The sequence below is a fragment of the Capra hircus genome, chromosome 16, assembly GCF_001704415.2.
Source record: "Capra hircus breed San Clemente chromosome 16, ASM170441v1, whole genome shotgun sequence".
Classification (NCBI taxonomy): domain Eukaryota; kingdom Metazoa; phylum Chordata; class Mammalia; order Artiodactyla; family Bovidae; genus Capra; species Capra hircus.
The window spans coordinates 17,911,600-17,934,613 of record NC_030823.1 but is presented as its reverse complement, the minus strand read 5'-3'; the positions used below and the strand labels follow the sequence as shown (position 1 = coordinate 17,934,613).

General features: G+C 38.7%; 1 protein-coding gene across 1 annotated transcript in view; it reads left to right on the top strand.

Moving 5' to 3' along the window:
- USH2A (usherin) overlaps nt 1–23,014 on the top strand; it is a 935,662-nt gene that overhangs the window by 417,222 nt on the left and 495,426 nt on the right. The window contains exon 30 of the mRNA XM_005690572.2: nt 2,816–3,010. Coding sequence (XP_005690629.2) covers nt 2,816–3,010 — 195 coding nt within the window. The remainder of the gene's footprint in view (nt 1–2,815; nt 3,011–23,014) is intronic.

Genomic DNA, 23,014 nt, shown 5'->3' with positions numbered 1-23,014 from the left:
TGACTATAATTCATCTAAGAACTGGAAATCTTTACAAGTTGCTTAGTCCCCAAAAAGCTAAAGTCAGGGTTACCTTTGGGTGAGGATAGGCAGCTTCTGGGCTCTTTGGTGGAGAGCTTGTTTGAAACCCACACTGTGGTTGGAAGCAAATGTGTCTTTTATTGGGCTTCTGCAATGGCTCAATTGGAAAAGAATCTGCCTGCGATACAGGAGACATAGGGGGTGCAGGTTCGATCCCTGTATCAGGAAGATCCACTGGAGGAGGAAAATGGCAACTCATTTCAGAATTCTTGCCTGGAAAATTCCATGGATGGAGGGGCCAGATGGGCTACAGCCCATGGGGTCTCCAAAACAGTTGGATATGACTAAGCTTGCATGCATGTGTCTTTTATCACATAATGGCAGATGTTTGCCATGGTGCTTACTGTTAAGGCCTTAGAATGCCTCTTCCAGGATAGAAATTGCTGAATGGTCTAATTTCTTTGAGTTGAATGGAGAAACAACTAGGAAACAGACTGTATTAGATCTAATCTCAGATAACTGATTTATTAGCACTTTGTACCTCTGAGAGTGACCACAACATCTTTTCACATAATACCATCACAAAGAGGCATTCATTACGAGAAGTTTTGTGAATCAGTAGCCTTCTACCATTTTAGAGAAAATATTTGTCAGAAAGACAAATACGTATGATTGACACTCTTGAAGAGTTGTCCTTAGCAAGTTGTGATTTGTTTAAAGACATGTTTGTTTGTTTGTTTTACCGAGTACCCTCTCATGTTTATGATCAATAACAGGTTACTTGGAGAAGGCAATGGCACCCCACTCCAGTACTCTTGCCTGGAAAATCCCATGGACGGAGAAGTCTTGTAGGCTGCAGTCCATGGGGTCGCTAAGAGTTGGACACGACTGAGCGACTTCACTTTGACTTTTCACTTTCATGCATTGGAGAAGGAAATGGCAACCCACTCCAGTGTTCTTGCCTAGAGAATCCCAGGGACGGGGAGCCTGGTGGGCTGCCGTCTATGGGGTCGCACAGAGTCAGACACGACTGAAGTGACTTAGCAACATAGCAACAACAGGTTACTAGTGCAGATGTCCTTTGAGGAATCTTTTTAATCTAAAAGATAATTAAATACTGAGATGGGATACTGATAAGAATTTTGGGAGTTTGCTGCCTATAGAGTTTTTAGAAGAGGAAAACTTGACACTTTTCCAGGATGAGTTAAATCATCATCTATTTATAGGCAAGACAATGAACTGAATGATCCCTTAAATCCTTTTCAATTTTAGATCTTGGAAAAAGCTCTAATGTAAAATGTTCATTTGTGACTGGCATGTTCTCTGCCCCTGTTTCACATTTCTCTACTTTATTAATAAATATAAAGCCTGCTTTCAGTCTAATTCAGCAACCTAAATTGGTGTCCATAAAGTGCATGGCTTACATAGCCCCGATTTTGAGTACCACCAAGAAAGTATGCAAATAGAGCTCTGAATTTATAGCAGTGATCTGACCACAAAGTCTTATGCCATAAATTCATATTTACAATCTGACCACAACACCGAGCAGCTACATGCTCCCAAGGGTTGGAGAATAATTGCACTATTTAATTATTTTTGAGTCAGTTTTGCTCTGTCCCTTATGAGAACACCATCTGTTAGACAGGACTGTACTTTGCCCTGTACCGCATTTCAGAACTAATAAAATCAGCATCACTCCCATTGTCCCATCACTTGGAACTTGATTGTGTGGCCTGTGCATTTCCTAAAGTTGCTTGTGGTGGTTCACCTGCACAGACAGTGGTTCTCCACCTCTGTGCTCCCCTCACTCCTTACGTTCATGATGCTTCCCTTGAGGCTGTCCTGTTTTATTGGCCTGAAGAGTAAAGTCAGAGGAGGAGGCTATTTGATGGGGAGAGACCAGGGTGATCCTCCATCGACAGCGCTCAGGAGTCCAGGAGCAGTCAGAGCCCCTCTGTCATCCATCATCCTGCCACGGAGTTCCTCGGGCTTTTTCTCAGCATCCTCAGTGCAGTCAGCTGTGATGAAGTTGTTACTGATCAGAACCAGAGAAATATCTAATAAATAGTTAAAGGTTATGGACTTTTAAAAGTAGAAGATTCAGCTTATAAGTGAGGTTTTGTAGTTTCTATAAACTTTTCATTTTATGTTACTTTGTGATGCTCTGAAGAAAACATCTCTGAAAACGATTTTGTAGAATCTCAAGGGCATCAACTTCTCTATCTGCCCCTTCCTCTGAGTGCAGGTAGGAATGTATCCTGTATATCCCAGCTGGTAGAACTTTACTTCTTTAAAAATTAATTGGAAAAACAACTGAATTTGCAAATGGGATCAGACCTTCAAGTACAATACGATCACATTTGTGATATTTTTTGGCTAATACATTGACGATATAAAAGTGTCAAACCACTATGTATAATAACAGTCTAATTATCTTGCTTCAAAGGGGTACATCATTATATTGTTTGAACTTGTTATCTGCCTACCATCCACCTCCTTCTTTATGAGTGATGTTTAAAACATGTTGGATACATTAAATGTTTTTGGAAAACCTGGTCTAGACTTGAAAGAACGTGATGTCGATGGAGTTTTGATGGTTTTGAAATATCGCTTAAACTGAATGGCTCAAGATGTGCAGTCATATTAAATCAATGCTGAAAAGTTACAACTCTAATAAATTGTATTTATGCTAATGGTTGAGTCTGATTTACTGCAGCCATTAAAAGTGAAGAATAGGAGCAATAGTCTTTTCAGAGCTGCCATTCTGCCTATTTTCTCTTTTATCCTTTCACAGCTCCACAAAGTGTGCCAACTCCCTCAGGAGTCCGCAGCATAAATGGCTATAGCATCGAGGTGACCTGGGATGAACCTGTTGTGGCTAGAGGTGTAATTGAGAAGTATATCCTGAGAGCCTACAGTGAGGATGCTCCCGGTCCACCCCACATGCCCTCTGCCAGCTCTGAGCTTGTCGATACCAACACCTTCACAGGTAAAGTGGGTTCCTCAAGGGAGTAGATCTTATTAATTTTCTTTCTGTTTTGACTTTGAATACAAACATCCGTCAAGCCTTTTGCCCTAGTATATGAAAAATTCTCAAATTTTTGCCTGGTTACAAACAACAAGAATCATCTAATTATACGGACACCTCTATCCATGAAGGATGAAAAATAATTCTATAAATGTTTATGGGCTTTCATGGATAGTTTCATTATGAGGCTGGTACTTTCTCCATCCCCAAAAGGTTAGGTCACGAGTGGCTTTCACCCTTAATGAGATTCTTATACCTAGGATGCTTATACGCCCTTAAAATGTGAAACTTTTCAAGATTTTATGTATATATAGAGTGTCAGTGACCTATTTTACCATGCAAAAGTTTACTCGTTGGGACTAGCCCAAGTTCACAGTACAATTATTTATTGTAAAATTGTTTATTAAACCTAATTATGTCAAGGTAGAGGAGATTAGAGCACCAGCAGTTTGACTGGCAAATCAGTGAATCAATTTCTCACGGTACACCATGGATAGTGTGCACACAGGCGGGAGTGAAATACACACACGAGCAACACACAAGGTCCCATGCTCAAATTTCTGCTTGTGTCTAAGATAGCAGTTTTCAGCCTCATGAAATGTTAAGGCCCATTTAAATGGAAAGCCAGATTTAAGCCTTTGACCCCCCCAAAAAATGAAGTGCATCCAAAAAATTTAATAGAAAAAATAATTTTCCTCTGTCAGAGATACTTTTAAGAACTTGACAAATTAGATGGGTTTTCAAAGTGGCCTTAATTGTTTTTCTAACACATCAGTCATCTCTATCAATCTTTACTTTCTTGTTTTAGATACCTTAGAATCTACAGCCCAAATATACAACCAATTAAAAAAATTTGTTTATCTTTCATTTCCTTTGTCCTCTATTTTACCCATCTAATAAAAACCCAATCTGATTGGGCCTCTGCCCAGGCTGCACACTGCAGCTAAGTGGGCTAGAAGAAGTCTCAGTTCCCATTTTCTGTTTGGACACTCAGTAATGACACCAATCTTACTGTGTTTCTATAATAAGCTCCTTCTCCTATTCTCCTCGTTAAATATTTTATATTTTTCCAAACTATCTAGGTGTTAACCTGCCTTCTTTATCCCACTCAGCTGATAGCCTTATATATGAAATTTTCTTGGACACCAAAAAAGCAAAAATCTATCATAAAGAATTTCTGTCACTCTCTTCCTATGAAATATATACATTAATTGCATTTTTCTGAACAATAGCACTGTTATTACAGGATTAGTGAATTAATGGATGTTAAAACATTTAAAAACATCTTTGGCATATAATATTATTTTCACTTTTTTTTTCACATTTCTCTCCATTTCCCTTCCTGTTTTTACAGAGCTTCCCTTATGCTATTAAAAATAAAATCTTCAAAAGTCCTATGGACCCCAACTTTTCCTGCTTTTTCAGAGCTATTACTGGTGGTCTCTCTTCCTCTTACTTATATTTTAACCTCTGTCTCCTGGAGTCATTTACCAAGTGTGGTCCTAGGACTTGGATCAACAGCCTCCCCTGAGACCTTCTTATTCATGCAAATTCTCCAGTTCACCCCCACCTGCTGAAGCAGAAGCTGCGAAGCAGAGCTCAGCAGTCCCGTTTTACCAAGCCCTCCTCTAGTGATGCTGGTGATGCCAAAGTTAGAGCCACTGCCCATTTGGGTTCTGCCCAGGATGATTCAAACACATCTATCAACACCCATTGTTAAACACAAACAAACCCAAACCCATGATAAAAATCTTCCTTTTATCTAAAGTCCCTTCCAGCTACCACTGTCTCTATCCTCTTCCTAAGGCATCTGTGGTGTTGTCCCCATTTCTTCACTAGGTCTGGCTTCTGCTTACTTGCCTTTTAAAGCTTCCATTTTAAATATCCACAGAACACTACAATCCTGGTCTCCCCTGCTTGATAGCATTCTGCACTGTGGATTTCTTACCATCTCTTGAAATATCTCATCATTTTTATTATTGTTCTGCTTCTGGGTCCCCTTTTCTCAGTGTCTTTGCCCACTCCCTCAGAAGCTCAACTCTGCCTTTTGAAAGACCTCAGGGTTTAGATCTGGGACCTTTTCTCTCTCTTTTTAAATTTTTTTCCACAGTCTTGCTCCAGGAAACTCATAGATTCACAAAGCATCCAATACCCTACAGACACTATTGACTCCTAAATGCACATCCTACCCAGACTTCCAAATGTGTGTATCCAGCAGGCATTCGAAAAAATTGACATTTCCAGTAGATGTCTCATTATTTCTAAATTTACCATCTCCAAAACTGAATTTCTGTTCCTCATCCATTCTCAATATCAATAAATGACATCTCCAGCCCCCCAGTTAATGAAGCTTGAGACTTTTTGAGATGTTTACATCCTGTTCATACATCATATATCCATGTTTATCGATTCCATTTTCTAAACTAGGTGTTAAACTCATCTATGTCTCCCTTTATCTACTGTCCAAGACAAACCATTCCAATATCTTACCTGGACAACTACAGTAACTCTCCTTTCTCATGACACCTCCACCCCACAACCACCATGATTCCATCCCACCAAGTGACCAGACATCATGGTTCTCTCTTTAAAATTCTGCAGCTGCTCTCCACTGCCTGTCTCCCAATCTCATTTTGTCTCAGTCTCCTCTTATTTTCTGAATTTCCAAATTTTACTGTTATAAGTAATAGGGTTTTTAAAAGTCTGCATACAAATCTTTGGAGGAATGACCAACATTGATGGTAGGTTAAATCCCTTGAAATGGAACAGCTAGGTCAAAGTTTCTTAAAGCAGTATTCAGTCTTGGACTCTGAGGTCAAGCAGTGTATGTGTTAGTCGCTCAGTCATGTCCAGCTCTTTGTAACTCTATGGACTGTAGCTTGCCAGGCTCCTCTGTCCATGGAATTCTCTAGGCAAGAATCATACTGGAGTGCATTGCCATTCCCTTCTCCAGGTATCTTCCCAACCCAGGATTTGAATCCAGGTCTACTGCCCTGCAGAAAGGTTTCTTTAGCATCTGAGCCACCTGGGAAGCTGGCTCAAGCAGACATTGATACAAATCTCTGCTGCTTACCCTCGCTATAACATTGGGGAATTTGTGTATTCTCCTGGGTCTCTTTATGGTGTCTTAACCTATGAAGTTAAGTTATGCTTCCCTGGTGGCTCAGAGGTTAAAGCGTCTGCCTGCAATGCAGGAGACCTGGGTTCAATCCCTGGGTCGGGAAGATCCCCTGGAGAAGGAAATCGCAACCCACTCCAGTATTCTTGCCTGGAGAATCCTATGGACGGAGGAGCCTGGAGGGCTACAGTCCATGGGGTCACAAAAAGTTGGACATGACTGAGCAACTTCACTTCAACCTATGAAGTGGGAGAATAATATTAACCTCAGAAGAATATTAAATATATTAAGTGATATGATATTTCAGCTCTCTTTTCAGCTGTGTAAACTTAGACACATTAATTAACGTGTCTGTGCTTCGGATTCCCTGTGGGTAATGAAATAGCTGCCCACCTCACAGGACAGCTGTGAGGATTAAGGGAGTCCATGTGTATGTAAAGCATACAGGGCAGCCCTTGACACACTGTCACACTGTAGAATGTTAGCTATCAGAAGTTTTTAAAGCATCTAGCACAATGCTTAACATATGGTAATTTCTTAACAAAGATTTAGTTATATTTTGGGGTTGTCAAATATGTGCCAAAAAGACTGTATAAATCATACTCCCACCAGCAAGCAGAATGCATGATTGTATATTTCACTTTATATCCTAGTTGACAAGTTCTACAGTTAAACTGTAAATTAAAAAAAATATATATGTCAGAGTATTATTTTGGCTTACTTTATTCCTGGAGACATTAAGCATTTTCATGTTTACTGACAATATATACTTCTTTTATGACATATCTATCATGTTTCATTATCAGTTTTTCTATTGGAGGATTCACATTTTTCTCATTGATTATAAGTATCTCTTTATATATGAAGAATATTGTACTTAAGTTTGCCTTATGTGTTGCAACACTGCAATTTCTTATTTTTCTTTAATTTTGATTTACATTTTTATATGCAGATTTTAAAGCACATTTTCTGTAGTTGATATAATATCTTTAAAAATTTTTGTTAGTTTTCTATGGGTAATTTGGAAAAAAAAGTCCATATTCTCCATTCAGGATATACTAATATTTGCTTATTAGATATACCATATTGATAATATGCGCTTCCCTGGTGGCTCAGAGGATAACGCATCTGCCTGCAATGCAGAAGACCCAGGTTCAATCCCTGGGTTGGGAAGATCCCCTGGAGAAGGAAATGGCAATCCACTCCAGTATTCTTGCCTAGAGAATCTCATGGACAGAGGAGCCTGAGTGGGCTACAGTCCACGGGGTCGCAAAGAGTCGGACATGACTGAGTGACTTCACTTCACTTCACTTCATATTGATAATATACACACACACACATATATATATAATGCATATCTTCTGAATTAGCAATTCTAAGTTTGAGGTAAGATCAAATCAGAAACAGGGCAGAGAGTGCTCTCAAATTACACAAGATTCTGAAAGGTAATCCTACCTCCAGGATTGAAAACCAGTAAAATAAACTGCTGAATGTTACTGTAGGGCATTTCAAGCATGTGAATGGTATATATAGAGAGGAAAATTAGAGAACCTCTGACCACTTGTTATTTATTTATTTATATATATTCAATCTGTGAAAAACTAAGGGAAAAAAAAATCTCAATTATTGCAGTTTTGTCAGTTTCTTCCATTTGTCAGTTGTGTTACTTTGGAAGCTTGCTTTTTGTTTGTATTTTTCTTTTTCTTATTACATTTACAGTTGCCACTTTTAAAGTTACATTGTTTGAAGTATATCTGTGTCAACAGAATCTAGTTTTATTTACCTTTATAGTCAACTTAAAACTCTCTGTATTTTAGTAGGGGAGTGTAATTCATATTTATTTTTGTAATTTATACAATTGCTCTTATTTCTCCTACCCTATTTTATGGGGTAAAATAACTTCAATACTTTTAATTAATTAATTTTTTTTTGCTATTCCTTTATTTATCTTCTTGCTTGTGCTGGACTATGAATTCTATAACTTTTTTCCTCTCAAGGAATCCTAAATATGTATCTGTTGCTTACAAAGACGTGAACAGATAAGGACATATGTAAGAGGTATCTTAAAGGTTATGGAGAACTCTGGTACTGCAAGATGGACTTTTACTGGGAAGAATCGGACTATTAAGGGAGAGGAGTATGAATTGAGAGGCACCAAAGCCAGGCTGAATTAGTATCAATATCAGGTTTCACAGCAAAAGAAAAGAAAAGCAACTAGAGAGTGAGAAAGAAGGGATGAGAAAGTAGAGAGCCAGAAATAATGGATTTGGTGAAGATATTAGGAGTGTAGAGATTGGTTGATGGCAGCTGTTTTGTCAATTGATTGAGAGAACAAGGACCAAGAGAGAGTAAAAGAAAGCAGTTCATGAGTAGCTTTGTTATTGATCTTGAAAGTAATCTTTTAGCAATTCTCAGGTGACTCTTGTTAAGATTTTAAAGCTAAATTTTTGTTTATTATAGTGGTATTTTTTGAATGGAACCATCAAATAAACCCTGAATCCGTAAACCAATTTAGCTGTATTGGTTCAAAAAGGGTCCTTAACCAATTAAGTTATAATAAAATGTGTTGGTTTCTTTTCACGATTTTTTTTTTTTTCTGTTCTATAGCAAACTCTCTTTCTTCAAATTTGAGTCTCTCTTTGGCTTGGAAAGTGTGCTGTTGAGACATAGGAGTTTTCAATATTATACATTTCTTCCCAGTTTACCTTCCTCATTTTAGAAGTCTAGAACACAGTTATCGAGTCAAATCAAAGTGATAGTCAATGTGTTACTTGGTCAGTGTTTTCTGATTCTTTGTGACCCCTTAGACTGTAGCTCACCAGGCTCCTCTGTCCATGGACTTCTCCAAGTAAAAATTACTGGAGTGGGTTGCCATTTCCTTTTCGAAGGGATCTTCCTGACCCAGGGGTTGAACCTGGGTCTCCTGTACCACAGGCAGATTGTTTACCATCTGAGTCACCAAGGAAGTCCCAGGTCAAATTAATCTGAGTTCAAATCCCAGTAATGTCATTTAGTATGGTATTAGGCAAATTTGAAATTGTATTGCTATATTGGAGTGTCCTCATCTATAAATTCAAGATGAAAACCTTCTTTATATTATAAAATTGCTGCAAAGATTTAAAAATGAATTAACTCCTAGAATATTTTGCTTGGAGATAGGCACATAATAAACGTTCAATGAATTAATTATTATCTTTATACTGTTCGGTCTCTGGATCTGGGTTATTACTTCATAATTTTTTCATTTTTCATTTTTTGATTTTGACACTGTTAATTCTTCTCTTTGAATCTTCTGAGATGATTTTTAAAACTCTTCTACTTCAGTCTTTTATTTGATTTGAATTTCTTTCTCACCTAGCTCACTTTGATTTCTGCCTATTTCTCAGTATTAACAGGTTTAATCTGTGTTGTTTATCATTTACCTTCAGTCTCTTGTTAATAGATTCCAAGTTCTTTTGGATCTTAATAGCATGAAACTGGTGATTTTTAAGTTTTACAAGCTTCCTGAATTAAATTCTCCCCTGAGCATGGTAGTCTTCTGTAATTTGAGTGCTATAATGTCTTGTTCTTTTTGAGTTACAGACTTTTGCCCCTATAATCAGTAAAATGCACTTCCATAGTTCATTTGCCATATCCCTGACTTTTATCTTCAATGTGAGTGTTTGATCAGGAAAACCAAATCATTTTCATGTCATTTTACTGGGCAACTAGTTGTTAATAAAAACCTTCTCTGGGATTAGGACGGGGTCAATTAAGGTAAATTTGCATTTGCCCCACAACAATTTTTAAAAGTCAACTCTTTTCCTCTTGGGCTCAGGTGAAGGAGGAGAGCTGAGAACTTGTGGGCATTTTGTACTCAGCTCAGGATAAGGTTTGCCCTGAGTTCTTTTTCAAGTTGTCCATTTGTTTTCACCTACTGTCTTTTTGTACTTCAAAACCTGTGGTCATTTCATTGGTATTTTCATTCCAATCCCAAAGAACGGCAATGCCAAAGAACGTTCAAACTACCACATGATTACACTCATTTCACATGCTAGCAAAGTCATGCTCAAAATCCTTTAAGCTAGGCTTCAACAGTACATGAACCGAGACTTTACAGATGTTCAAGCTGGATTTAAAAAAGGCAGAGGAACCAGAGATCAAATTGCCAACATCCATTGAATCATACAAAAAGCAGGAGAATTCCAGAAAAACATCTACTTCGGTTTCATTGACTATGTGAAAGCCTTTGACTGTGTGGATCACGACAAACTGTGGAAAATTCTTAAAGAGATGGGAATACCAGACCACTTCACCTGCCTCCTGAGAAACCTGTATGCAGGTCAAGAATCAAGAGTTAGAATTGGACATGGAACAACGGACTGGTTCCAAGTTGGGAAAGGAGTATATCAAGGCTGTATATTGTCACCCTGCTTATTTAAATTTTATGTAGAGCACATCATGCGAAATGCTGGACAGGATGATGCACAAGTTGGAATCAAGATTGCCAGAGAAATATCATTAACCTTGGATATGCAGATGATACCACTCTTATGGCATAAAGTGAAGAGAGGCTAAAGAGACTCTTGATGAAGATGAAAGAGGAGAGTGAAAAGTTGGCTTAAAACTCAACATTCAAAAAACTAAGGTCATAGCATTCAGTCCCATCAACTCAATGCAAATAGATAGGGAAACAATGGAAACAGTGAGAGATTTTATTTTCTTGGGCTCCAAAATCACTGTGGATGGTGATTGCAGCCATGAAATTAAAAGACCCTTGCTCCTTGGAAGAAAAACTGTGACAAACCTAGACAGCATATTAAAAAGCATGGACTTTACTTTGCCAACAAAGATCCATATAGTCAAAGCTGTATTTTTTCCAGTAGTCATGTATGGATGTGAGAGTTGGACCATAAACAAGGCTGGGCACTGAAGAATTGATGCTTTTGAACTTTGGTGTTGGAGAAGACTCTCTGGAGTCCCTTTGATTGCAAGGAGATCAAACCAGCCAATCCTAAAGGAAATCAACCCTGAATATTCATTGGAAGGACTGATGCTGAAGCTCCAATACTTTGGCCACCTGATGCAAAGAACTGACTCATTTGAATGGACCCTAATGCCGGGAAAGATTGAAAGCAGGAAGAGAAGGGTATGACAGAGGATGAGATGGTTGGATAGCATCACCAATTCAATGGACATGAGTTTGAGCAAACTGCAGGAGATGGTGAAGGACAGGGAACCCTCTCATGCTGTGGTCCATGGGGTTGCAAAGAGTTGGACATGACTGAGTGACTGAACAACAAAATGAGGTGACTGAACAACAAAACCAAGGGTACACACTGATCCCACTGGCTGGCCTTAAAAATACAGATGCCTGTGTCTCACCTGGAAGAATATGATTATTTGGTTTCGAATATAGCCTGGACATTGGTATTTTTAAAGTGTCAGCAGGTAATTCTGTTGTACAGCCAGCACTGGAAACACTGTTCAAAGTGTTTGACACCAGTGATCAAGTCTCAGTTTTAACCAGAAATTCTTATGAGGACTTCCACATCCCAACAGCAACTTGCAAATATAGGATGAAAAAAGAGAAATGCATGAATAAAAATGATGAACCATTAAAAGAAAGTAATAAAATTAGCAAAGGAAAATCACAGGAAAACAAAAATTAAATGATTCTTGGAAAGAAATAGGAAGTTATGGTCAGAGTAACAAAATGTGGAAGGCAAAAGAAAAAAAAAAGAATATTAACTAAGGCAGCTGAAAGAATAGAAGCATGAGACAGGATATTTACCATTCATGAGTTTGGCTACCAGAGGATTAAATGAGATAAATCCCAATAGTGTGGAGGGTCCAAGGGTTAACAGCCCCACTCAGGTGCAAATGGGCCCCTTTGGGCCACAGAGTCTAGATTCTGTGCCCTCCAAAGGCCAGGGTTCAGAGCGCAGAGTTCTTGAAAGTTCATTTTCTCAGCTGGAGCCTCGGGGTAGAAAGCCCTGCAGTTATCAGTCCAGTGCATCTTTAGACTAGTTGCAAAGGGCTCCAATTAACTCTGCGTAGCTCTTGCTGATTTTTCCCTCCAGCCCTGTTAACATGCGAAGCTACTGCCCAGAGAGACAGTCCTGGCATTTCCTTTCAAACCCAGGACTGCTCAGAAAGACCCTTCCCAATCTCATTTGAAATTCTGTCAAGAAGGAGTAGATTCAAGAATCTGCACATATACCATTTTTTCCTTTATTTCCTTAAGATGTTTAAACGTAAACTTAATTGTTGTCATAATTAGCACAGCACCTGGCACAGTGCTAGGAAAATAATTGATACACAGAAGATATTTTCTCAGTTTTATTGTTGTATTACATTGAGCTAAACTCTAAAAGAGTTGAATTCCTTCTTTAGATAATAATCAAATTCATTATTTACTATAGTATAGCTGATAAGCCAATAATAATAATCTTTCAGATGACTTAAATAAATCTATATTACAAAGAAAAAAAAGAAAGACTTTTTAATTTATAATGCAGTTGATAATATCACTCTTGCTCTGAAAACTGGTTCAGTCCTCATATACAGTAGATATTAGTCTTATACCTGAAACAAAAGTGGTTTCCATATTGTAAAATCTCTCATTTTTCTGTCTCTTCCACAGCTAGTAGTAACAATTAGTGAGTCTCAACTCTATTGATCATAAGGTGTTACTGGATTGCTTATGAAATACAGATTCTTGGCTCCATGCACAGGATTCTGTGTATTTGGGCTAGGATTGATAAATCTGCCTTTCACCAAGTGTTATAGTTGGTCCTCTTGCAGAGGTTTATGAACCACACATTAAAAAACCACTGGAGTGAGAGGAAGAGCAGGTGAGATGGGATCACTTTCACCTGCTGGGCTTGAATTTGTCCCTGCTTTGTTTGTCTTTGCCACTTCTTCCAGCTACATGTGGGCAGAACGATGCTTGGGCAGGTGAATAAATAGAAGTGGTGTAAGTAGGGCCTCTGACCCTTAACGGCAGTGCTTCTGAAAGTTAAAGGAAGTGAGAATTATTTAGAATCTTGGTAAGCTCCAGATTTTGATTCAGTAGGTCTGAAACTGTGGTGAGAGATACTACATTTCTAACAATCCCAACTCTCTCATCCCCCAGCCACGATGCCCATGAGAAAGGCAGCGAGTTCACTCTTTATATTCTAAATGCCAAATTCCATTAGGGCTAAAGAAGAAAGGGACAAGGGCAATTCAACTCGTGAAACAGAATTGTAATCTTGTAGTGAAGTCTCGTCTGTGTATTTCAATTACACACATTTAACCACATACCTTGGAAGTGGGGAAAGCATGAAAAAGAGTGAAAAAACTTTAAAAATAATCTTACAGGCCAAAGATGCTATCCAATCCTGAAACTGTTAATACCTGTCAGAAGAAAAATATATGTGAATAGTTTTAGGGTTTCCCAACTATTGACTGAAAGGGAAACTCTGTGCTGGGGTGCCTACAGAAAGAATGAACTAAGAGCCATAGAGAATCACCAATTCATGAGAAGTTAGAGGCATACACAAAATCAGATGCACTGTGCTTTATGGGCCAAGGGCTTCCCAGGTGCCTCCAGTGGCAAAGAACCCCCCTGCCAACGCAGGAGATGTAGGAGACACATGTTTGATTCCTGGGTCAAGAAGATCCTCTGGAGGAAGGCATGGTGACCCACTCCAGTATTCTTGCCTGGAGAATCCCATGGACAGAGGAGCCTGGCGGGCTATAGCCCATGGGATTGCAAAGAGCTGGACCTGACTAAAACAACTTAGCATGCGAGGAGTTGTCAAAGGGACTTTAAATTATGAGTAATGTTGCCTTCTGTCCAACTTTGGAACTTAACCCCAACCATTAGTCCATCCATAAATTAAGATGCTGCTCTTTATGCATATGTTTATGCAAATATACATGTATATATTATATATAAAATTATCATACCTGAGGAGCCCACAGAGAAATAACTGTAACAAAAACTTCAATGCCATGCAATTTTTTTTTATTCAACTGAGAAGTCTTACCTCACATTTGGTAAAACTGCATATGACTGCTCTTTGTTCATCCATTCTATTTTTTCATTAGACATTGAGCTCCCAGAAGACAAGTATCTTGTTTTATATTTAAGTCTTGTTTAGTAACTTCCTGAAAGCAAATAATCAATGGATTTTTATTGAAGGAATGAGGAATAGATAAACAAATGCAGGGTTTTGTTCCTAACCCTGTAGTTAACATAATGTTACAATTGTTTTATCATGCTGAGATGAAGTTTCAACTACTGGTTCTGTCTCAGCAGTGTGATAGTTCTCTAATTTTATGAAATAATATGCAGAACTACCACAACTTAAATATGTATTCAGAACTTAATATATTCCCCAGAGGGAAAAATATCGGTAGGATGAATAGAATCAAAAATTAGTTCCAAAACTTATACCTCATAATGGAGCTCAAGGGATATATATTTGCAATTAAAAATAATTGAAGGCAGTACTGTAGCAGGTATGATAATGACACAGAGCAGAAACTATTCATTTATTAAAAACAAAAGCATTATCTACTATGTTCCAGGTTAGTGCTAGATCCTACTGTTAGCATGTGCTTTTTCTTTCTGATTTTTAAAATTAATGGTAAAATGTATATACGAGCAATACTTTCTCTAAAGTGCAATATTATGTTTTTAAATATGAGTGCTAAACACTCATATTTAACACTCACTAAAAAATGAGTGTTTTATGGGGGAAAATCAGTAGAGATAAGTTTCTCATTTTTAGTTAATTTTTCTTGAGAGACACAGAACCCAAAATAACAGTGACTTAAACAAAATTAAGTTTTTCTCTCTCTGGTAATAGATATTCACAGTCAGTGTAGGGAATGATATTAACAGTTATAGGGACCCACACTCTTCATCTTTTTGCTAGACAAGACTTTTACCTCAAGGTCCAAAATGGCTGCTGGAGCATCAGCCATCCAGTCTGATTTCTATCCAGCAGAAAGGAGGAATCATTGAAAGAGGATGTACACATTTACCTTAATGATATATTTCAGAAATTATTCCTCTACCTTTGATTACATTCTATGATTAGAACTTAGCCACATGGCTATATCTAGCTACACAGATTGCTGGGAAATTTCCTTATTCAAAGTGGCCATTTACCCAGCTAAAAAAGGTCTTTTTATTTTACTAGGGAAAAAGAGAGTATGTAATGAGAGGGCATTTAGTGGTCTCTGCCACAATAGGCAAACATCAAAGGTAAACTTGAAAAATTCATTTTGATGATATTGTTAAAAGATAGATCACTTCTCAGCCTTTCAGCTAAGATCAAATGTAGTATGGGGACTTTCCAGGTAGTACAGTGGTAAAGAAGCAGGCTGTACCACCTGGAAAGCTCCCATACTACATTTGAGTCTCCAGTGCAGGAGACACACAAGAGACTGAGTCTCAGCCGCTGGCTCAGGAGGATCTTCTGGAGTAGGAAATGGCAACTCGCTGCAGTATTCTTGCCTGAAAAGTTCCATGGACGGAAGAGCCTGGTGGGCTATGGTCCATGGGGTCGCAAAGAGTCAGATATGACTGGGTGACTGAGCACACGTTAAAATATGAATTTTGAGGAAGCCTTGGCCATTTTTATAGTACTCTATAAATTAATATTTCATATTTATAGTTTATTATAAACTATTTCTTTAAATGTAAATCTTAAAGGAAATTGGTCTGAAAGCATTTCACAGAACAAAAATATGGCTTATGACATAAATAGTAAAAATAGAAATGATGTCATGTTCCTGCTTAGCTAATGTAGAAGAATTTCATCAGGTAATGCAGTGTTGATGAGTTAATAGCTTTATCTAACTCTCCTGAATATATAATGTGCCTGAACTCCTGGTACATTGTGAAAGCTTCAGATGGGGCTTTCTACAAGTTATTCATTTTATTTTATGCAGTAAGAACTTACAGTGCAAGATTTGGATTTTTTTTTTTATGACATGCTGTACAATGGTTAAAAATGATGGTAATACATCAGTTTTGCTATAGAGTGATAATCAGCTGTGGATGTTGGCCATAGTATCAGCTCAGTTCAGCCACTCAGTCATATCCAACTCTTTGCAACTCCATGTACTGCAGTACACCAGGCTTCCCTGTCCATCACCAACTCCTGGAGCTTACTCAGACTCATGTCCTTCAAGTCGATGATGCCATCCAACCATCTCATCCTCTGTTGTCCCCTTCTCCTGCCTTTAATCTTTCCCAGCATCAGGGTCTTTTCAAATGAATCAGTTCTACGCATCAGGTGGCCAAAATACTGGAGTTTCTACTTCAGCATCAGTCCTTCCAATGAATATTCAGGACTGATTTCCCTTAGAATGGACAGGTTGAATCTCCTTGCAGTCCAAGGGAATCTCAAGAGTCTCCTCCAACACCACAGTTCAAAAGCATCAATTCTTTGGCACCCACCTTTCTTTATAGTCCAACTCTCACACCCGTACATGACCACTGGAAAAACCATAGCTTTGACAAGACAGATCTTTGTTGGCAAAGTAATGTCTCTGCTTTTTAATATACTATCTAGATTGGTCATAACTTTCCTTCCAAAGAGCAAACATCTTTTAATTTCATGGCTGCAGTCACCATCTGCAGTAATTTTGGAGCCCCTCAAAATAAAGTCTCTCACTGTTTCCATTGTTTCCCCATCTATTTGCCATGAAATGATGGGACCAGATGCCATGCTGTTAGTTTTCTGAATGTTGAGTTTTAAGCCAACAGTTTTGCTCTCCTCTTTCACTTTCATCAAGAAGAGGCTCTTTAGTTCTTCCTTGCCTTCTGCCATAAGAATGGTGTCATCTGCATATCTGAGGTTGTTGATATTTCTCCTGGCAATCTTGATTCCAGCTTGTGCTTCATCCGGCCCAGCCTTTCATCCAGCCTGGCCATAGTTAGCTGCTGCTGCTGCTGCTAAGTTGCTTCAGTCGTGTCTGACTCTGTGAGACCCCATAGACGGCAGCCCACCAGGCTCCCCCGTCCCTGGGATTCTCCAGGCAGGAACACTGGAGTGGGTTGCCATTTCCTTCTCCAATGCATGAAAGTGAAAAGTGAAAGTGAATATAATCCTCGATTAATGATCATATTTGATAAAGGAATAAGTTTTCTGTTTTCTAACTTTTATGACCATTTTATATTTGTACTGTATTTGGGATTAACCACAAACTTTATATATATGTGTGTGTGTATAATATTATATGCAAATAACAGACAAATGTATACACACTTATAACAGAGTTTCTTATGAATCAGTTTTGTTTTTTTAAGAGAATATTATAGGCATATACACTTGCTCACTTGGAGGGATAAGCATCCTACTTTCTGTTCATACACAGCATGTTTTAGTAAAAACTTTGAACCTATTGACGCATTTAAGGTATATTTAAATCAAATTCTTACTATACAGTATGCTATTATTTTTAGTAACATATCTTCAACATGCCTTCTTTCTTCTTCCAGAACTGGGAGGGGAAGAATAATGATCTTGGCGTCAGAAGACATAGGTTCTGACCTTGAATCTGCTGCTGGACCTAAGTGACCTTTACACTCTGCCCAACAGCAGCCCCTCTGTACAGTCCCCTGTGTACAATGGGCTTATCCTATCAGAGGCTTTTACCAGGGAACCTAGGACACTGATCAGTGAGGGATGACTTTCCTTTCTCATTTATTCCTTTTCCTTCTGTCTCCTTGCCTGCCTCCCTGCTTAGTCAAGTCTGATATTTTCTTGGAGAGTTCTAATGATGTCAGTGTCAGTCCTTTATGTTAGACAAAGAGTTAAACTGAGTGGGTGTAAGAAAAAATAAATAAATAAATAAACATAAAATAAACGTAAAAAAAAAAAAATAAAAATAAAAATCACAGTTAAAAAAAAAAAATAAAAAATAAAAAAATAAACTGAGTGGGTAACTTCAAACCAATTGCAGAATTAGAAGAGAAAAGACAGAGACTCTGCAGTTCTTAATATAAAGGCATTGATTAAAAATGTGACATTAGATGTAAGCCAGTTGAGAGAATCTTATAGGATAATGTTTTGAGATCAGTTAAAATCAGTTTCAATCATTCCTGAAGACTGAGGTTAAACCCTGTATTTTATTTTAAAAAATATAAAAATAAAGAAATTGTTTTTCTGTTCATAAGATTAAACTGTTTAGTCTTTGATCCAAGGTGCTCCCTACTAGAAGTTTTAAACAGAGTCAGAAAATCCATTTGCAGGAAATTAAATATGAAATGTTAGTTTTAGAATTTCCAAAGAGTTCCATTAGGTTTGGGGTAAATGCATTCACTCTACTACCTTTTGGATAAAATAAAAATTAACTTTAATTTTATAAATCTTTGAGATCCTTATTTTTATTTAAAATATTGTCCTAAACAAAACAACAAATGTCAATTTCCTACCAAAAGAAAGTGTTTCCAGATCTCCGTTAGACCATTAAATTTTCATCCAAATTTAACAAATGTTCAGTTTCATAGGGTCATTGTGTCACAATGACTGCGTTAGAACTTTATTTTCAAGGTTCCTTTAAGTGGGCAAAAAGCATGGCATGTTGGATTAATTTACTCTCTTTCATCCATCCACTGGTTTGGTTGGCAGCTCAAAACTAATTTTGGAATGTAAGACACTTAAAAAAATCAGGATTTCTCAGCACTATAGCAAAAGCTCGAGCCAGAAAAGTCCCCTTCTCTGCTACTTCCCTTCCCCTGGCTGGCTTTCTTTTAAAAGTGGGTTCTTCTACTGTGTCCCTAGGTAGCAGTCTCAACTCTGCCTGTGTGGGGTCCCTTACCAGATGGCCCTCTTAATAAATGCCTCGCTCTTCCCCACCCTCACCTTCTTGATCCAAATGTGAAATGCCAGCAAATAAATAAGAGCATTGTACTCTGATGAGTTCTCTTGAGATGGAGGAGAGCCCCGGGGAGGGAAAGCTAGAAATGGCTTTTCTTTTTGCTAGACGGCTCCTAATTACTTGGCCGGTAGGTAGAAGACACCATTTAGACAATAGAGACTTTAAAGGTAAAGAAAGAGAACAAATTCTCCATCTTATTCCAAATGCCTTTGCTAACAGGAAAAATGTGCTTGGATTGTTTGAGTCCGCTTGAAATATTCTGCATGATCTTTGCCTGGGGTCCACAGACTTTGGACTCTGGGTAGTGACGGCTGTGTGCATATTTCGCCGCCACACTCAGAGTGCAACGGAAATGAGTAGGTAATGAGAACAGAGCAGCCAGTTCTTTAATTGAATTAAAAGCTGGGTGACATCAGTGCAGACACCTGTCCAATTACAAACAGGCCAAGGTGTTTACCATTGCTGCACAAGCGATTCGAAGATGACAGAAATCTTTCCGCCCACAGATTAACATAATGAAGGGGAACAGAGTACAGTGGATATGGGCCAAACACCTAGGTTGGCAGCTGAGGGGGGCTGCTGGGGGGTGGGGTGTTGGCTCCGGGGTGTAAATAGAAACAGAGTCTCTTTTCTTCTCCAAACTGTGTTGGGCTTTGAAAAGGATGCCATTTTGCTTTACATCTCAGGCTTGGATTCCAGGCTGGCATTTATATTTGTCTGCATCGAGTCAGAGGAGTTAATCATAAAATCTTAATGTCAAAGCCTCTGCCATTTTCCGGCTTCTCAGGATACAGAGTTTTATTGGAGGCACAAAAGCTTGCCCAGCTGGTGTCAGCTCCACAATGATTTTCTCTTAGTCAGGCTGCCTTCAGTTTTGTATATTTCTTTTCTGCTCCTTTGAAACTTGAAGTTTGACCACAGGAAACAAAGTGTCGGAACTATAATGTATGAGTCAAAAGAAACAGCATCTGTTCCTTCACGGGCACCTGGGAAAGGGTAGGATGGGAGTGGGCATCTCTTATAGTAAAGGAGACAGCTTTGAGCTAAGAAGATGAAAAGTCTTGATTTTTTTGTCAAACATCAAGGGTCCACCTTTGGTAAAACATTGCAATAACTGCTAGAAAAGAGGACAAGTAAGAAGTAAAAAGAGACACCTTCTGCATTTAGGAAGTTCCCCCAAATCATTGCAAGGGACTTCTAAATTGTTCTCCAGGAGAGGGGTTTTCTGCTCTGCTAGGTGGAAATCCTCAGAGCACACAATCTGGAACCATAAGCACTAGGCTCTTAAATTTCCTCCTGTGATGCGCTGTCTCCACTTATATCAAGTTCCTGCCCCTGCTCTTTCAGCCAGGGCTTCCTGCACCCCCCGAGGTCCACAGGACTGTCATTCAAAGGGAATATACTTAACTTCAAACTCCCTTGGTGTGGCCCGTCAGGATTTCTCAATGTTAAGCATTAATGCAAAATGCATTATCGCTTAGCACTGAGAGTCCTGGCCCTGCTGGTGCCAATGGTTTTAATCCAGATACCAAGACTCCTGTGTTTCATGGGATCCTAACACTTTTAAGACATCAATAATGCTTCCTATATGCTTATGGAATGTTTTGTCAGCTCACCCTCTTCCATTATTAAAAGAGACTGGCAGGTTTCCTGATATAGTTGGGACCATTTTTTATTTCACAGAGTTTTGTGGCTGGAAAAGAATCTGAGAGGTCATCTGGCCTGCCTCCAGGTAGAAACAGTCTAAGATTCAAAGGGAAAAAAAAAACTCCTCTGTGATGTCTGCTGGAGACAGAGGTTCATATCCAAACCAGTCTTAAAAGTTGTCATTGTCAAGATCTACTTCTTTATTTTTAACCCCCTAAGTGTCATCAAGGAGACTATCTCACCTTATTTTACTGAGTTTTCTGTGGACATAGAATATATGTCATATTTTTCTCTCTAGGATTCTTTTATAAATATATCACTGTATATATTTTTCAGTATTCTTTTAAATATAACACTGAAATATATTTTCAAGGATTTTCTTGTTGTTTCTTTGTTAACTAAATACAGTGTGCTTAATTTCTCAGTCAAGTCCAGCTATTTGCGACCCCATGGACCATAGCCATCTAGGCTCCTCTGTCCGTGGGGATTTTCCAGGCAAGAGTACTGGAGTGGGTTGCTGTACCCTCTTCCAGGGGATCTTCCCAACCCAGGGATCTAACCCAGGTCTACCACGTTACAGGCAGATTCTTTACTGACTGAGCTCCAGGGAAGCTTATAGATCTCCTATCATTTTGGACTGGGAGGTCTGGATCTGAAATTTATAAATGTCCTTGTCCACTTGGCATGTGTGCAAGCATTCTGCTTTATGTATTGAATCTATATATTATTATTATCATTAGAGTTCTTCTAGTTCTAATATTTTCTTAGATTAGAACCTTTGTAAAGATCAGTTGTGTTCTATAGCACTTTTCCTAGAGGCATATAGGAGGAGAGTTGATAAATACTGTCACACGAGTGTATGTTCCTTGGTTCTTTGTCTCATCACAACAAAGATTTGGAGTGATGGACATTAAAGCCCTCTCAGCGTGTCACAGCTCTCAGGTCTTGGATAGACCATGTTATAGCTCTCAGGTCTCGAATGGACCATGTTACAGCTCTTAGACAAATCAGTGTTACAGCTCAGTGTTACAGCTCTATTTTATTTAGAAGATAGCAGGAAAATCCATCTTCGAGGTGTGAGGGCACATCGATCCAAAGACATGAGAAGAGCACCCCAGCGTGCGGGAGAGAGAGAAGGAGAGCTAGCTTTGGCTTCTCTTTTTATTTGTTTATCTCTCCCAGGGCCTGTCGTATGTAAATCGGGCCAGCCAGGAGTGGTGTTTGTTTTACCTGAGGTCCTCACTCTGGTCCTTGGACCTTCTTTTGTTCTATTTTCATGGGCTTTTCCCTTCTCTGTCTTTTAGCCACTGCCATTTTGGACTCCTTTTCCCTATTCTACCTACCTAACAAATACCCTTATATGTGTGTGTGTGTGCATTTTAACTAATTTTTATTTGCATGTAGTTGATTTACAATGTTGTGTTAGTTTCTGCTGTACAGCAGAGTGAATCAGGTGCATACATGTATATTCACTCATTTTTAGATTCTTTTCCCATGTAGGTCATTACTAGTATTAAGTAGAGTTTGTTTTCTACATTTGTGACTCTATTTCTGCTTTTTAAATAAGTTCATTTGTACCATATTTTAAAATCTCATATATAAGTGATACTATATGATATGTGTCTTTGTCTCTCTGACTTACTTTCACTCAGTATGGCAGATTCTAGGTCTGCCCATATCACTACAAATGGCATTATTTCATTCTTTATATGGCTCTGTCCCTTGGACTGCAAGGAGATCCAACCAGTCCATTCTGGGGGAGATCAGTCCTGGGTGTTCTTTGGAAGGAATGATGCTAAAGCTGAAACTCCAGTACTTTGGCCACCTCATGTGAAGAGTTGACTCATTGGAAAAGACTCATGCTGGGAGGGACTTGGGGCAGGAGGAAAAGGGAACGACAGAGGATGAGATGGCTTAATGGCATCACCGACCTGATGGACATGAGTTTGAGTGAACGCAGGGAGTTGGTGATGGACAGGGAGGCCTGGCATGCTGTGATTCATGGGGTTGCAAATAGTCGGACACGACTGAGCGACTGAACTGAACTGAACTGAATGTAAGTATCTTTTGATGATAATACTTTGTTGCAGCAGTACTGCTCTTTTTTCTGGGGAGTATATAATCTAAGGATGATTCTGACACTTAAAGGAATGCCTTTTGGCTAATCACTTTGGTCTCTAGGGATATGTCTAAGAAAGGCTACCTTGACTAGTCTTGGAAAGATTATCTTTATTCTTCGGTAATAGCAGAAGTTTTTATAATCATTAACTTTAATCAATCCTTATAAACTCTCCATACTAAGAAACAGAATATAGAGACCGCATGCCCCAACA